This window comes from Ricinus communis, chromosome 2, assembly GCF_019578655.1.
Source record: "Ricinus communis isolate WT05 ecotype wild-type chromosome 2, ASM1957865v1, whole genome shotgun sequence".
In the NCBI taxonomy this organism is placed as follows: Eukaryota; Viridiplantae; Streptophyta; class Magnoliopsida; order Malpighiales; family Euphorbiaceae; genus Ricinus; species Ricinus communis.
This window is the reverse complement of record NC_063257.1, coordinates 9,087,151-9,105,023: the sequence shown is the minus strand read 5'-3', so window position 1 is coordinate 9,105,023 and position 17,873 is coordinate 9,087,151. Positions and strand designations below refer to the sequence as shown.

At 29.9% G+C, this 17,873-nt stretch overlaps 1 protein-coding gene across 6 annotated transcripts; it reads left to right on the top strand.

Moving 5' to 3' along the window:
- The first annotated feature begins 1,851 nt into the window (after nt 1-1,851).
- On the top strand, nt 1,852-17,614 carry LOC8283225 (type IV inositol polyphosphate 5-phosphatase 3). Of its 6 annotated transcripts, none has more exons than XM_048370879.1 (12): nt 1,852-2,217; nt 8,535-8,603; nt 8,725-8,890; nt 8,996-9,070; nt 10,104-10,176; nt 10,324-10,428; nt 10,753-11,608; nt 12,920-13,104; nt 13,970-14,078; nt 14,382-14,524; nt 16,035-16,266; nt 17,148-17,614. In XM_048370879.1, exons 2-12 carry the CDS (start codon nt 8,553-8,555, stop codon nt 17,169-17,171), a joined length of 2,019 nt encoding a protein of 672 aa, XP_048226836.1. In that variant the 5' UTR covers nt 1,852-2,217; nt 8,535-8,552; the 3' UTR covers nt 17,172-17,614. The 6 variants fall into 6 exon arrangements, with proteins under 6 accessions (XP_048226836.1, XP_048226835.1, XP_048226838.1 ...); XM_048370878.1 differs by having other exon boundaries at nt 8,710-8,890; XM_048370881.1 differs by having other exon boundaries at nt 1,853-2,217; nt 8,568-8,603.
- Nucleotides 17,615-17,873: the final 259 nt, after the last annotated feature.

Genomic DNA, 17,873 nt, shown 5'->3' with positions numbered 1-17,873 from the left:
CATAAGATTATGTAAGACAATTATTTATAATCAACCTAATATTTAAATTAGTTATTTTACACTGATTTAAGCATAAAACAAAAGCAGCTGCAGATTTTTAAAGATATATTTGCATGTGAAGATGAAACACCAACAGGAGACTAAAACCAAGAAAAGATAATCTTGTTCCTTATGATTTTAATTAATTTATTCTTGGTCAGACTTTATTTTAATTTCTTTTCTTGATCCAATTACATTAATTTGATGTAATAGATTTCTTAATCTCTGGTCAACCCTTGATTCTTTCTTTGCCACGTTGCTTTTTCAGTATGATCATCCTGAAACACTTGTCCAAATTCCTGGTAATCCTGTGGCTTTTCTTTTTTTTTTCCTTTTTCTTTTTTCACAATAAAAAACTCTTTCATAGTTTCAGAGCTTTCCACCATCTATTATGAAAAGAGTATTCTAAATCTACAGAACAGGTTTGCTTTTGGTCACTGAGATATAACAATCAAGGACCACAAATGACACTACAATACAGACCAAATATAGATTTAATATGCATATTGAAAAAGAGAACGTAAATAAATCTATAAAGTTTTTATAAAATCTATAAAATTGTGAAAACCATAATCCAAGAACCCTAAATTTCTTGACCTCCCCCGATTTCCTTTCCTTTTCCTACCTTTTCTCCCCTGCTCAAACAAGGGATAAGAGTATGACAGTCTGTCGGCATCGAAAGAAAGACAATCTGAAATTTGTTGTAATCTTCAGAAATTCGTAGTTCATCTGAATTCTGCTATTACTTACATCAGCTTCTAAGTGTCGCTTCAGAAGATTGAAGTGTGTAGATATTGCATTCTACTTGTTCGATTGATTTTCAATAAGACTGCAGACATTTTGTCTCGAGCAAATTTGAGGAAGTTTCTGCTTTACTCTCCGGACCACACAGTCTCTGAGTCACCCATTTTTGGTAGCTAGCAATAGCATAATATATAGTAGGAAATTTCTGTTCACTTGGACAGTGAAATACGATTTGGATCTTCTGAATTAATGGAGAAGAAGAAATAATTTTATGAAAATGGTTATTTGTTTCTTTATGTTGGTGGTGGTAACGTTTGTGGCTCTCCTGTTTACATAGAGATTGTAAGGATAGCGGGTCTTTATCGATAGGAAAATTCGTTTCTGGCCATTTACTAAATAGATAAATAATTAATATAATATATAATATTAATTTTTTGATATATATATATAAAATTTTTGATATATAAAATTTTTGTATTGATATTTATATTTATTTTTAATGTATAAAATTTAAATATGTATAATTTTATAATTATTTTTATTAATTTATTAATTTATAATTATATTTCTAATTAAATATTTATTTTAATCATAAAAATAATATATTAATTAATAAATTATTTATTAATAAAATAATAATCATATTTTTATTATAAAAAATAACATATTAATTATATTTAATATTATATTAATTAATTTTATATTTAGATAATAATTTTATTATAAAAATAATATTTTAATATTATAAATTAAATTTTTAATTATATATAATAAATTTTTAATTATAAAAATAATAATATCAATTATGTTAACATGTTAATTTATATAATACTAAAATTAATTTAATAAATTATTATTAAAATTATTTTTATTATTATATTAATAAAATTAAAAAATTATAAAAAAATTAAAAAAAATTAAAGAGTGTGAAATTTATTATTTATTTTATTTAAAAAAAATAAAATATATATTAAAATATTATTTTATTGATTAACCTTTTATAATAAAAATTTAATTTATATAAAGAATTATTTAGAGATCTTCTCACACTATCAGGTGTATTTATTAATATGTAATCGATTGAAGTGGTAGGTAAGTCTTAAAATAAAATAAAAACTCAAAAAAAAAAAAAAAAAGCATAACCTTGGAAAAAAGTGGAGAAGCACATGGAATGAAAAGAGGGGGTTTAATTATAAATAGACAAGAAAAGGAAAGCCTTTTCTGTTCCTCCTTTCCCCACCATATATATATATATTTCTTACAGAGAAGTTGACATTCTTGCTTTCACAGACAAACAGCACACACTACTTCTCTGAAATAAACTCCTCTTTCCTCTACCTTCATTTTCTTTCTCTCTCAACAGATAATTAATTAAACCTAAGAAGAAGAAGAAGAAGAAGAAGCTAATTAATTAAGACTTCAACATCTGTACAGGTATTTATGTATTTTATCATGATCTCCCTACATTTCTTTTCTACATAATTAATTCTTTTTATGTTGTTTTTATTCTTTTTGAAAGAAAAAAGAAAGTTCGTTCTTATTATATAGACATTTTTATATATATATCTTCATCATCAGTAAAGTGTTTCCTTCGGTCGATCTCTGTGTTCTTATGCTTCTTTTTACTGAATTCTATTTAGTAACATAATTATTCACAAACTGGAAAGAACTGAAATTAGAATCTTCTAATGCTGTTGTCGAATTATTTCTGATTGTGTGTAAATATACTGGAATCAGACTTTGAAACCCACTCCTAACAACTGTGATTTTTATTTTTATTTTCTTCTCTTTTCTCCTTTTTTTCTTTCAAGCTCGGAAAGTTTGGATTAGAGTAATTCCCTTTATTATATTAAAAGATTTATTTATTTTTTACAAAAAATGTAAAATACAATAAATAAACTGAGAGTACATAAAACTCTTTATATATATCGTAAACATAATAAATAGTACTTTTGTTTTAATAATATTTTTTTATTAATTTTTTAGATTTTATTCTACTGGACTTTTAAATTTTTATTTTATTGTTAGGTTTTTAAGAATTAGACAATTTTTTCTAATGTGAATATTAAATATTTACTTGTCAGATATATAGAGAGATATATTTTTAAAATAAGAGAAATTTAATATAGAAATAATTTGAAATATAAATATATAAAAAAATAACATGGATAAAAGGATGACTTATTATGTGGCTTCTTTTTGATCGGATCTGGATTACATTTCTGCCACCGGGTTGACCCATGTGCTACCTTCATGTAGAAAATGGAGGGGCAGAGCTGTTTAGGAGTGTTTTCGTAAAATCTGTTTTCTAAATTTTTATTTAAAAAACAAAATCGAAAATTGAATTCGGACAAAAAAGAAATAAGTTAATTAATATTTGTTTTAAATAAAATTGATAAAGAGAATCAATCTAAAACTAGAATAAAATAATTTAAATACATTTATTTTTTGCATATTTACGTTAATTTTGATATATAATTATTTAAAACACCGTTGAATTATTGTAATCTTTCAATTACCAGATTCAAAGCATTGCGTCTTTTTATAGGCACGAAATTACTTCGAATATCATTTTTCTAATTATTCACGTTTCCCTTATTGTCACAGTCTTGGAAATCAATTTCGGACAGTGTTTTGTATTCCTTGGACAAAAAGATTTGTCTTAGTTTGGACAGAACATTAAAATCTTTACCCTTTAGCACTAATGACTTTTTTGGCTAAAAGGCGAGAGTAAATCTTTCTTTTCATGATTGCTAACACAGTAATATATATATATTTTAACTTTGCATCTAAAATTAATTTTATTATTTTATTAGTAAAATAATAATGAATAATGACTAAAAAAAGAAAAGCATAAACAGTTCTGAATAAATTATTAATTTAATTTTAATAATTATCAATTCATAAATCATTAATTCTTAATTTCTTTGGAAAAAAATAAAGCATGTTTAATATGTATGTATAAGTCCAAATATAATTAATAACTCTAGATAAAATTGAAAGGATAATCTACATAAAAGTAGAAAAATGACATGTTAAAAAGTTATGGGTAGAGATCTGTCAAAAACAGCAATTATATATTGACACGTAGGAGAACAAAAATGGGAAGAAATATATATATATATATGAAAGACCTTATTTTAGAAAGAAATATTGTCGCATGAAACCGATTGGACAGATTACCAACATATATGCAAATGGCGTAGGTTGAGACAATAGTAGGTGACCATGTGATTCCCTAAAAAGCTCATAGAATTAGAAACCCTATCCCATATTCCAACTCTCTTACTTTGTTAGGTTTGGTAAATATGTACTGAATAAATTACTAAATAATTTTAAGAGGTAAGAGTGTTAGGTTGTGATTCAAATTTTTTATATTAAATAAATTTTTTATTTTTATGATAAGTATAAAAAAATAATTGTCAATTATTATATAGCAGATTACCTGTTATTTTATATATATATATATATATATAGTTGATAGATTGATAGCTCAAGAGTTGTGAATATTGCGGTGACCATGACATCCATCATGCACCTAATTATATGAGTGATGAACTATTTTTATTCCTTGTTGTCTCTCACATGTTTTGTCTATTGGATCGTATCACTTCACTTGGACCAAAAGGAAAGGTGTTTCTTGAATATTGCAAAAATATTTTCTTCAAATAGTATATGGGCAATGTGTTAATCAAATATAGAATCATTTTTCCTTGCTTTTTGACTTTTAAAACGGAAAAATTATATTATTAACTTGAAATTTCGTCTAACACGCCTAGTTAGAGTAATAAATTAATTAAATGTTGCTGTTGATATGTTATAATTAATTAGAAAAAGAAACTATTAAGAAAAATAAGAGTTTTTCTAGTATATAATGGTGCACGATACTATATAAATCTATAAAAATTAGTATTATTTTAATTTTAATAATTTATTAGCACTGATTAATCAAATACATTATTTTTGTTTATTTAAAATTTCTATATATTTTTAAAATTTAATTTGATAATTATCTATATAATTTTAATTTATATAAAAATAATTTATTGACAATTTATATTAGTATAAGAATGTATAAAATAAATAAATTCTTCAAATATAATACCTTGATTTTTTTATAATTTTAAAAAATAAATTTATAATAATAGAATTTCGCAATAATACTCTAACAAAAGTTTTTTATTATATAATTTACTGGATATAGAATTGGTGGAATATTATTCCAATTCTTGAGTTGAAATTCCAATTCATTGTATAATTTCTCTATGAAACGTTGTGCTTGTCCTTATGGCTTGTATGTTCCATTTGAATATATGCTGCTGTTGAATTCCTTATCTAACTATGTCTTACCTAATTAGGCATTGTTGAGACAAATTGGGATTCTTCCCAATTTTTTACTCTTCCATGCTCCCACAAGATAAGGTTAATTACTATTTATTTCCTTAAATTAGGTCTATTATGCCAATTAGACCCACACTTCCTTATTATACTAAAACAACCTCTAGTTTTTGGTTTATTAATTGATTAGAAAATTTAAGTTTCAAGTTTGTTTAAATTTATTTTTCTATTTTTATGGAATTAGAATAAATATTTCAATTTTAATATAATTTTGTTATGGTATCTAACAAAAAAATAATTAAATTATAAAGCTTGTTCATTACATATTAACATTGGGATATATATATATTTTAAATAATTAAATTATAAAAATCTTTTTAATTTCAAGGCAAATAGGTTCCGTACAAGTTCAAAATATAAAAGCATTCCCAGTAACCTCTTAAGTCATACTCTTTCTTTATTACAGAAAGTACATGTAAAAATTAAGCTGAAAGAAACTTTATAATTTATTATATTTTCTTAAAATAATTTAGAGTCACACCATCTCTTTTTAAATTTAATAAGAAAAAAATGGCTCTTAGATATATTATACTATTTTTTTCTTAAATTGTTTTTCTAAAAGTCATATTTTATTTCATTACATATTTTTTATTTTATTAATAAAAATTAATTAGCAAATAAAATGAAAAATATTATTAAAATACAAGAGATCTGTTAAAATTGAGCTAATTATTTATAATCTAATAAAAAATATATATAAAAAGCACTGTTCACTCAACTTAAATCATGCATCAAAGTAATTTAGACCTTCTTAAAGGGACTTGATACTTGAAAAGAGACGCGTGTTTAAAAGCCATAGTAGTCATAATTTGATATCCAAGTTGCTATTTTATAATCTCATGATAATTATTTCCACAATAAAGTAAGAATGGAGCCGGGCAATATTTCACTCTATTTAGCAAAAAATTGATGTAAAATAATAGGATAGAGTATTTTATTTTATTTGAGTTGAAAAAAAGTTTAAAAAATTTTATGAAATAATAAAAGGTTTTGAAACCCTAATTTTTTAATTAATTGGTGAATGAGATTTGAAAGGTTATAGAAATTTTTTTTTAAAAAAGAATTTTTAAAAATTATATAATGTCATTATTAATATATATTTTATACTAAGATTATAAGTTTTAAAACTTTATAAAACTTTTAAAAATTAAAAAATATTTTATATTCAAACAGTCTGAGCTTATTTTGTTGTCGGATAAGGAACATTTATAAAAAGTAGAAATAATAGTTTAAAAGACTTTTGGTAGTGGGTTGTTAAAAGTATAGAGAGTGATATAAAGTCAACAATTTAAGATAATTAGAAACATGGATTATTTTAATGTAAAACTTTAAGGAGCAATCAATTGAAAAAATTGAGTTGATATTTATTATTATATAATAATATATCATACGAGTAGAGACGAATATGAAAGGTCATATGTTAAATATATATGTATTTTAAAATAAATAATAATGTAAAATTACTTATTTTTTTTAATTTAATAAAAATATAAGAAATATTGTTATAAATACTCTTAAATACTGTTTATAATTCTATTTACATAATTGGGTCCGTTATTTAAGAGTATACAGTAGTACTAGGAAATCATATTTTATACAATTTTGGCCAAACCGGTTCGGTTCAATTTTAAATAATAAATTTATTTATCGATTGAACCGGCGGAATCAGGTAATTTCAATTATAAATATTAAGAAATAATTTTTTTTTTATTAGCAGTGATGAAAGTCTCCGACCGATTCAACAACCGGTTAGGTATTTTTAGAAGACCCGCTTTACGGTGGCAACACGTGAGTACAATGATTCGAGCGGACACTTTTCGTGCACCGCCCAGGAAGGCGTTTTCCCAAATGAGTCCTCAAAATAGTCATCACGTTATATCCATTTTAATATATATATATAATCTTTTTCCACGTCATAATTTATGCCAATAAACAAATCTCACGCACCTTCTATTCTAGTCGGGTACCAACAGGTATGTGGGCGCCATCCAGAATCATTCCTGTTTGAAAAAATAAGAGAAAAAAACAATTTAGATCTAAATGAGTTGAAAAAAAGGGAAAAAACTTTTTTTTATCGATTGAACTATTAGATTTTTTGTCTCGATTAGTTAAAAAAAAAAACATAATAATAAGCTTTTAAATTTATTAATATATAGTCATCGAAAAAAAATAAAAAAATTATTTTAATTATAAAATTTTCAAAATAATTTACAACTTACAACATATATTCTTGTCCATAGATTTTATTTATAAATAAATTAGATATTCAAAATTTAAAGATAATAATAAAATTCTCAATTTTCACTCAATTTTCTCCCTCCTCACTTTCTTCCCCCACCCACTTCTTTGCCAAACAAAGAGTAAAGAAATGGCCCAGTTGTCGGTCGACCCCACGGACACGGTTTTGCCGCCCCAGCGGCCCAACCAGGATCCGCCTACTAATTTTATTTATTTATTTACTTTCTCTACTCATCTTTAAATTCGTGGTGAAGCTGTCTGTATGTCATTATGAAGGCACTATGTTACAGCCACCTTAAGTTATCTTTTTATCCGTTAATAGTAATAAAGTTTTACATAAAATAGGAACTATAATCACATGGGTAAATTATTTATTATGCATCATTTTACATTTTTCATTTCGTAATTTACTGAGTGTATATAAATTTTAAATAGGTCCATCGACCTGGTCCAATTAGAACTCATATTTAACATACTAAACATGAAAATATTATTTAAAAAAATATTTATATACAAACAGAAAGTTATCTTATAATTTTTGAAGTGTTTAAGTAGCCTTTGAAGTGTGATCTTTTTGAAATATATTATTCTCATTAGTTATATGTTATTAATTATGTGTTTTCCTCATTGAAGTCTTAATATATTTATACAATATTCTCAATTAAAATTCTTCCTTTATTCTTTTTACTTAACAGTAGAAGTTTCTGGTATATTCCAGAAAAGGAAAAGAAAAAGAATAACTAACAAGAGGAAAAAACAAGTATTGATGAGCCAAAGACAGGACAACAGATGGCACCAGCATAGTAGTTCTCCATGTGAGCTTCACAGCTGCAAGGGAAAGCTTAACTTTTCATCACCATTTGGATAGTAATTAACAAATTAAAATCAATTAATCATTAGTTGTTAGTTAATCAGTCACCATAATTTAATTTATTACTTCTTCTTTTAAAAAAAAAAAAGAGTAAAATCTTCTTAAAAAACGAACTCTTCGCCACTTTCCTTGACTCTTTCCCTCCATTTCTCTGCAACAACTCTTCTACCCTTTGATCTCTCTTTCATGTCCATTCTTTCTTCTTCTTCTTTTTTTTTTTTTCTGAAATATTGTTTTTGTATAGTAACATTTTGAAAGTGTAATGAAATATACACAGACCATGAAGTCTCGCTCTTCTAAGAACCAAGCGGAGGTACTCTCTCTTTCTTTCTTTTTCTCAACATTTTAGTTTCTGGGTTTTGTTTAATTTTGAATTATGTGTAATGGGTATGGTTTTTGTAAATTTTGTAAATTCTAAGAGAGAACTTGAACAGAGCAAAAGTTGGGTTGAAACGTGTTGTTTGGGTTGTTCGTGCCTGCAGCTGTTTTGGCCGAGAATCGTTGTGCGTAAATTGCTCAATATCACTGCTAGAGACTCTGATTATAGTGCTGACAGTGATACTGATGATGAAGACTCTGATTATGCTTCTGATACTGAAGGTACCTCCTTTTTCTTCTTCTAAACCTTCTCTTAAGTTTTCTAAAATGGTAATTTTTGTTCCTTTTTCTAACAAGTCTTGTTTTGTCTTTTGTCTTTTTTCCCAGAATTGCCGGTGTCCAGGAGAGAATCACGGTTTAAAGCTAACAAAATAGAGGATCCCCAGGTTGATCCCAGCAACGGTAATTGCAAAAAAAAAAAAAAACTTACCTTTTGAAGCAATTTGCTATTTAATTTCTGCAGATTAATTTATATTTATTATTCCTTTTTTTTTTTTAAATATACAAAGGAGGCTGATAGCCAGGAAAATAAAACAAAAGGACAAAGAACTAAAAGATAAACACTTCTAGGCATCACAACGCCTATTTATTATTCCTTTTTGCTGTTCAAGTCTAAATTTTACTGATACATGGGAATGTTTTAACATTTGGTTTGGTGGAAAGGTTATCTGTTCATTCATTTAACTTTCTGTTTTGCGTGTTTATTGATTTTATAGTGTTGGTGTTTGTGGAATTCAAGGTGGTTAGTTACTGTATCAAGATTCAATCTATAAGTCTATCAGAGGACAATAGCAATTAATTATCTTTAAGTTTTCTAAATAAGAGCTGGCACATCTTTTCTGAATGTGGGTGATTGGCCAGCTATGTGTTGTTGACGGAGTTAATGGTGTTAGTGGCTAATACATGGCCACATCTTTATTGACCTATTTGATTTTTTAGCTGGGTAATTATGTAATTTTTTTTTTAAACAAACAGTGGTTCCCTTGTTGGTTTCGTATGGTTTGGCTATTGCCAATTCCTTGCTTTTGTAATTTTATTTTTTTTAAACACACAGTGGTTCCCTTGTTGGTTTCGTATGGCGCTATTGCCAATTTCTTGTGTGTTATCATTATAAACTTAACTTATAGTAATATGCTTCAGATAAGGTGGAAGATTCAGGACCCTACATGAAGTTAAGTCATTCCATAGCAACAGAGTTGGTCAGCAGAAGAGTTTTTTCTTTTTTTTTTCGATGAAATTTATTATAAGAAAGATTTTTCAAACACTTAATAGATTGATTTTCCAAATGCCAATTTATAAATTCTTTTTGACTAACTGTTTCCTACGTAAAATTTAACTTTTCTTGGCAGCACTGAAATGGGACTCTGTTTTCAGAAATTTCATCATCTAGTTTTGCTCATTATAATTTGATATTTTCTGACTTTTTGAATTTCAGATGCTCTTCCATTATTAAGGAGGCGAAAATCAGAAACGTTTAGGAAACAGTATATAAGCACAAAGGAACTCAGGTCTGGTGCTGACTTTTGCATCTTCGCAACTGATATGTGTAAAGTCTAGTTGTACTGGTTCTAGGATTGCAATTTTACTAGAATGGAAGCTTGTTTTCAGATCTCAGTGACTATATTTGAAACTTGTCATCTTTTGCTTTGCTACAGAGTATCCGTTGGTACATGGAATGTTGGAGGAAAACTTCCACCTGATGACCTAGATATTGATGATTGGATTGATACTAATGAACCTGCAGACATCTATGTGTTCGGGTAAGCGTCTTCTTAATTTTGTTTATGAACCTCTTCTTCCAGTATGCTATCTACATACATAACTAATATGCTGTCACTGCTTACTGTCAAGCAATAATTTCATCCAGGGCATTGGATTATCTACCTGACACGACTTCAGTAATCTGACTTGCTTCTTATTGCCTTAACTTGATATAGTGCATTTAATTTGCTTCTTCAAAAATGTAAATCTGTTTCCAAATTTTGCTAATCTGTGCTGTATTAAAATCAGTCTTTATTGGTTTAAACCTGTTGTATTGTTAAGTGAGTCATTTTATTAACGCTATAACTACTTCAATTTTGCAGTCTTCAGGAGATTGTACCATTGAATGCTGGGAATATATTTGGTGCTGAAGATAGCCGCCCAGTTCCGAAGTGGGAAAGTATTATCCGTGATACACTAAATAGAATTCGACCTACAAGGACCAAGGTTAAATGCTATAGTGATCCCCTATCTCCATCAAAGTTTAAGCCATCTGATGATGCGCCAGATATAGAAGAGGAGATGCTATTTGAAAGTGATAGTGATATTGGAGAGGAAATTCATCCATTGGATGAAGAACCTGACTGTTTGGATGAAGTTGAAGATCAATCAGATGTAGGTGACATGCGTATGAATTCTGGCGTTGCAGTCGAAAGTAGTGGTAAATTAGGTGTTCCCGTAGAACAGGAGTTACAGAGACAATTTTCTTCTCCAAGGAGATTAAATAGATTAAATTGCTTGCGGACAGAGGATTCTGCTGGAGATGTTGAAGCACCAGCAGGTGATAACAGTCGTAAATTAACCAAAATGCTTAGCTGCAATGACAGGATTGGTTTGACCTGGCCAGAAACCCCATTAAACTTGCTGTCTCAGCATGTTTTACAGAGACCGACTTCCTTCAAAGCAATGAAGTCTTTTAGAGCAAGCAAGTCTTTTGGAACATATAATTCTTTCAAGTCAGTCACAAATGACATGCAATCAGAATTAGCTTTGCTTGCAGAAACTGACCTTGAAGCTCTTATGAAACGTAAAAGAAGATCATCATATGTAAGGATAGTAAGTAAGCAGATGGTTGGGATTTTTCTCACAATTTGGGTTCGTAGGAGCTTGCGCAAGCACATTCAGAATGTGAAAGTGTCTACTGTTGGTGTCGGTGTCATGGGCTACATCGGTAACAAAGTAAGTTCCATAGGCTGATTTTACTTCAATTATTTATGATGAATTCTGAATGTTTTATTGTTTTCTTTTTAATCATTTCGTTATGATTTCTGGTTGACTACGACTACCAAGCTACTTTTACTAATGTGTGTCTAAAAGAATGTTCCCAAAGAAAATGTTCCCACACTGAAATTGTCATATGTCTGCTAGACCTGATTTCTAATTATTAGTTGCTTGATTTGGTGGTTGTAGTATTGCATAATGTTTTGAGTTGTTTTTAATTAATTTACTTTTGTATAATGTCTTTCCATCTTTAACAAATGGTTTCCATTTTCTTCCTTTGATGATTTATGTCAAAGGTGTTGCATATGCACAGGCCTTTACCTTTAAACTGAAAAGATGTGAATAGTTGACATTTTATATCTATTTCTATATAGAATAATATCCTTCTTAGTTTGGACTTATGAAAATACTACTTATCATGTTGGCTACATCTTTGTTTGACTTCAAAGGACCAGTTAGGAGCTGCATTTCAGGCTTGATTCTCCCTGAAATTGCATCTGTAACCTGTTTGATATTCCTAATAAATTTTGCACACACTAATGCATAATAATTGGGCGTCTAATCACATAATGGGGATATTAGCCTCTCTTCTTCTCATATACGTAACATTTGTACTAAGATATACTGATTTTTTTCTGCAATGCCATTGCTCCCTCAAGACTTGCCAGGTTGCAGTCATAGTAATTTTCATATGGCCTAGGAATGTGCTAATTGTCCAATCCTAAGTATGCAAAACACAAGTTGCTCCTAAGACTCCTTATTTTACTTACATTGCCTAGCTTGGCTCTAGTATTTACCCACTCGTTACGCTTCAAATGACTATTGCAGTAACGTCCAATTAGTATTCTAATTTTTCTAATGAAAAGGTGTTTTGCTAGTGTAAAATTAATGGAATGGAATGAATGGAAACTGCAAGATTGTTTGAGAGGATTATATTCCAACCATTAGGAGATGGAATGAATGGAAATTGCACGTGTAGCATAAGCGGGATTTATTAACAACCTTGACATCAACTTAGATTACAAAAACTAGCTGATACCCAGCATTATTACTGGTAGATATTTTACCAGGAGGTTTTTCTTTTCTTTAGATATATCCTGTTGATGTACAGATTATTGAAATCTATACAAAAGTGAAGTCCTCATATTTGTATCATGCATACAGAATTTTCTAATTAAAATTCCAAAAGCAGTTGTATTTTTGACATTTCTTTTTGAAACACATCAAGATTTATTCTGTTGTGGTAATTCTTCAAATTCAATCTTCCAGGGAGCAATATCAGTCAGCATGTCTATATATCAGACTCTTTTCTGTTTTATATGTACTCACCTCACGTCAGGTGAAAAGGATGGAGATGAACTCAAAAGAAATGCTGATGTGCATGAAATTCATAGAAGGACTCAATTTCATACATTTCCTGGTATTGGTCTTCCGAAAGGCATCCTTGATCACGAGTGAGTATTATACATCTAAATAAGACTTGAATATATCTTTTGTTCAATTGTTCCAACATCTGACATCAGGCATACCAAACTTTTTCTTTTATGCTTATATAAATTTCTCTAAGATTAAATTGGTCTTGACACAAGGTGTACTCGGTTTATTATCGGCATACGATTTCTGGAATTTATGTTTTGTATTGACTTAATAATACTCATAAGAATGGTGGAAAGATTGGGGTATACTGGCTGTAAATTGATATTAAATGCTCATCAGATACATTCTTGAGAAATATGAAATCAGGGATTTTCTTTTTTCCTCTTGGGTCAGGTGTTTTATTGTGCTAATAGATGGAGAAAAAAGTGCTATTAAGAACAAAGGGATCTTATCCTTTTTAGTATCTTTTGGTTGCTAATGCACAGTTTGTATAACACTTTGTAATGCTGCATGTAAAATTTCTACAACAAAGAGCACAAGTCTGTGCATGGGTTGGTGTGCTGGCAGGTGGAATCTAGGTGAATTGTTCAGCTTTTGTTGCTTCCAAGAAGAAGATGACAAAGAATAAGAATAGGGGAAGATACTGCTAACACACTGGAAGAGCTTCCTTTAGTCTATAATTGAAGCTTCCAAATTTGTATATTGTAATAGTTTGGTTTGTACAATTAGCCTTAAATTTTGAAATATTATTTAGAAAGGAAGCATATTGCATACTTTGTTCTTATGCCAAAATATCAAGCATATCCACATATAAAATAGATCAGGAAATACATAATTCTCATTAAATTGTTTATGCTTTTCTTTGCCAAATGTTTATATTCTTATGAACTTCAAAGGCAGTGCTAAGTTTTTGAATAATCTTAATACTTATAATTTCTGCAGAAGAATTATTTGGCTGGGTGATTTGAACTACCGAATCAACTTGTCGTATGAAAAAACACGCGAACTGATCTCCCAGAAGCAGTGGTCCGAGTTAGTGGAGAAGGATCAGGTAGAATCAGAATTTATTATAATATACTTTAGGTAACTGAGTTATCCATTGACAGTGCTAGGCTATATTTGTAGTAGCATGTAAGTTTGTGCACATCCAGAGGTGAGTAGTTTAAATTTTGTGCAGTTCAAAATATTATATCAGGAAAATTGTGTTCATTATCATCTAGAAAGTGTGGGACTGCAATTTAGATGGGTCTCAAATCCATTGCTATTGTCTTTCTCAATTAAACTGGCTTCCAAGTATAGTCAATTTATAAGATGCCAACTAGAGGTTAAACTCATTGATATATTATGATGGCAGCTTGTAAGAGAGCTAAGAAAAGGTCGTGCATTTGATGGATGGACAGAGGGTGCACTAAAATTTCCACCAACTTATAAGTACGAGATGAATTCAGACAAATATTATGGAGCAGATCCAAAGGCTGGGAGGCGTGTGCCAGCATGGTATGCTTCTTCTAGATTTTTGTGTACATGAGTTGCCTACCTATTTTTTCCTTCTGTGTTATGTTATGCATATTGAATCATCTTGTGAAGCTGCATTTTTCTGTTATTATTTTGCTGTTTGATTATTTTTCTGTTGTATTAATTCTCTCTTGATAATAGCTAGTTTTTCTTTTCATTTGTTTGGTCCTTATACATCTGAAGTTATAAATATGACATGGTTCACAAGAATTTGAACATTTACGTATTTTCTATAAATGTTTGCTTATTTTGTTATACTTGCTCATCTCTTAGCATGAGATAGTTATTATTTTATTTTTTGTCTTGTTGTATACTTTTGTTTTTGCTTCTAGAAGAGAGCTGTTCTCATATTTCCATATGCTTGATATATTATTGTGGTTTAGTAGCTTCTTTTTTCATGCGCCAATAGAATGAGCACACAAATATCCCCAGTGGGTGAAACTACAATTCTCACTGAAGTTCAGTAACCATCCGTCTTGGTTCCACTGTCCTAGTTTTGAGATTCAGTTATAGGGTGATTTCAACTGGAAATTAAACGATAATGAGGGTCATTTAGAGAGAACTCGATGATTGCACGAGTAATAAGGGCTCATTAGAGAGAACCCCTTGATATCTTAAGTTTAAGGAACTGAAACCTTTCTCTGAAGTTCTGCTTTCCTTCTTCATTAAACATGATTAAATACAACTTAGGGAACTAACTAGTAACTGCCCCACTATTACAATAACTACCCCTCAAACTCAATAACTACCCTACACAGCAAGGCAACTGAACCACTCATTTAGCAGTACTGATACACGAAAGGAAATACAGCTATTAAAAGCTGAACATAAACTGCTGGACAATAAACATAACTACCGACTCCTAGATGGTTACACATGGCCTGAGAATGGCTGAACTAACTGGTTGAATCTAATGAGTTTCACAACACCATCCCAAAATTTACTCTGTACAAGTCACTTTGGGATGATACTGTGAGATAGCAATGCTAATTACATGATACAGATTATATTTGCACATAGGAGTATATACCCTAGACAAAAGGTAAGCAAGTCTGCGACCTTTTGGTAGAAAGATTTCCACGAGCTTCTTACTCCCTTGCCCACTTTCCCATTTTACAACCATTAAATCTTTTCTATACCATGTTTCTGCTAATATTTTCTGCCACCACTGCTGCTGTCAGCTCAGCGAGTCCACAACCATAATTTTATTTTCTTTTGCAATGGTATGCTCACATTTGTTGTGCTGAATATTGTTATTAAAGTTTATCTTGTTTGTACTGGATGTATAAGATGCCTGCCAACGACTCAACATGATAGATTGAAGAAAAAGGTTTATGCTAACTTAATTCTGCGAAATGAAAGTTTGAACCTTCGGTTTTCTCCTCAAGTTTCTTTCTCTTTCCCCCATTCCTATGATGACTGAGAACATAAAAACTTAATTATTTAATTATTTCTTCGGCAAAAAATTCCCTAATGTATTGTAATATTCTAGGTGTGATCGCATTCTGTCATACGGAAAGGGAATGAGGCTTCTGAGTTACGGGAGAACAGAGCTCAAGCTTTCAGATCATCGACCTGTAGCAGCCACATATATGGCTGAAGCTGAAGTATTCTGTCATAGGAAGCTACAGCGGGCACTCACATACACGGATGCAGAGATAGAAAACGAGGAAGTCATAGAAGCAAGCTTAGATGTTGGAATGGGTCACTTGAGATTGGAGCAGGTGTGTAGTAAACTATCTATTTGCACTTCATAAATAGATTCAGGTTCTATGCTCTGTTATGTCTCAATAATCCACTAAGCTTGTTCATAGTATGGACATTCATTGTTTGACCACTTAAAAACAATTGAAGAAAATATGACACTTAATATGGCATGAGCAGCACCGTTGCAGAATAGGAAATGCCTAGGCAATAGGATAATAATTTGATTAAGGATCAGTATTATATTTGATCTCCCTTGTTACTTTTTCTAGTATAAGTTATTTCATTTAAATTTGAGGCTGAGTAGTTGTGTAATAGTAAGGTTGCTCCACCTTGATTTGGAGGTTATGGCTTCAATCATGGAAACAGCCTTCTTGTGGTGTTAGGCGAAAGCTGTTTGCCTCTGGCTCTCCTTAGAGCCCCATTTGGGAAGCATTGGTTTTCTTTCGATTTTTCATATTTATATTAATGTAAGAAGCCTTATGTCTTTAGGTCATCCTTCAACTGGTGGCATGTCTTATCAGGCAGAAAATTTATTGAGAATCGTTCCTTTAGTTAAAAGCGTTTATAAGCAGCATCCTTGCAGTTGCACACGCAGTACTTGGCATTTTCCATCTAAACTGATAAGAAACAAGAAGAATGACATGAGCAAAAGATAACTAGATGATATTAATTATTTCAGGGGTCTTAAGAGTGCATATATTTTGGTTTTGCATCAGTTCACATGATCATATCAGTTGTTTAACAGACAGCTTCTGTAACCGACTAACTTTAGGCCTTTGTCAGTCACATATGTATCTGATGGTTTCCTGAGAGAATTGTGCTTCCGATGCTCCAACTGCTCATCTTTCTTTCTTTATTTAATTTTTTGGGATTATTAATCATCTCCAATCTGATGCAGGATATTTCTCTATGGGAGCGTTAAGAGACCGCCAAATACAACGCCTAAAGTAGATGAGAGTGAGAGCCTTGTCATTCTTTGTTATCAATATCAACTTTGATTCATTCATTTGATTTTGCCATTTGTTTCACCTTACTGTATGCGCCAGTTGTTGTGCTATTGTGCTAATGGCAGTGGTTTTACCTAATAGGGCTCGTAGAAAGATTTAGAAGGAATATATGAAGGGTTTATACGTGTAAATTAATGTATGTAATACGTATTTAGAGATCAATCCCCTATCCTAGATGGGTAGAAAATTCCAAACTCATGGGCTGCTGATGTTGTAAAAAAGAAATAGGGTTTTACAGTAATAATGCACGAATTTCTTTTAAATTGCTGCTGCTATGTTAGGTTTATTTATTTGCTATCATTTCTTGTAACCAATCTTAATATGAAATGTAAAAACTCTCTTGCTCTTTGCCCTTTTACATCAGTGTGTTTGCAGATGCTGAAATTCACATGCAATCCATTGCATGATCTGAATTTGGAAACTCTGCAAGTTTTGGTAGGTTGGCTGAAGCTTCAAGCTGCAATGCTGATACACGTATTGCCTAAAGGATTATACATATTGTCTCATGGACTATATTGATGTTTGTGAGTTATTGTTAATATTATTATATCTTATTAATAAGGGCTCAACTAACGAAATAAGAAAAAGTTCAAGGGTTTCAATCAATACAATATGAG

What these genes read in the sequence shown, in the direction of transcription:
- LOC8283225 (XM_048370878.1), top strand. Translation starts at nt 8,553, where the DNA reads ATGAAATATACACAGACCATGAAGTCTCGCTCTTCTAAGAACCAAGCG. An exon ending in AAAGGCATCCTTGATCACGA is followed by an intron (nt 13,105 to 13,969) that starts GTGAGTATTATA and finishes TAATTTCTGCAG; the next exon opens with AAGAATTATTTGGCTGGGTG. An exon ending in GTCACTTGAGATTGGAGCAG is followed by an intron (nt 16,267 to 17,147) that starts GTGTGTAGTAAA and finishes AATCTGATGCAG; the next exon opens with GATATTTCTCTATGGGAGCG.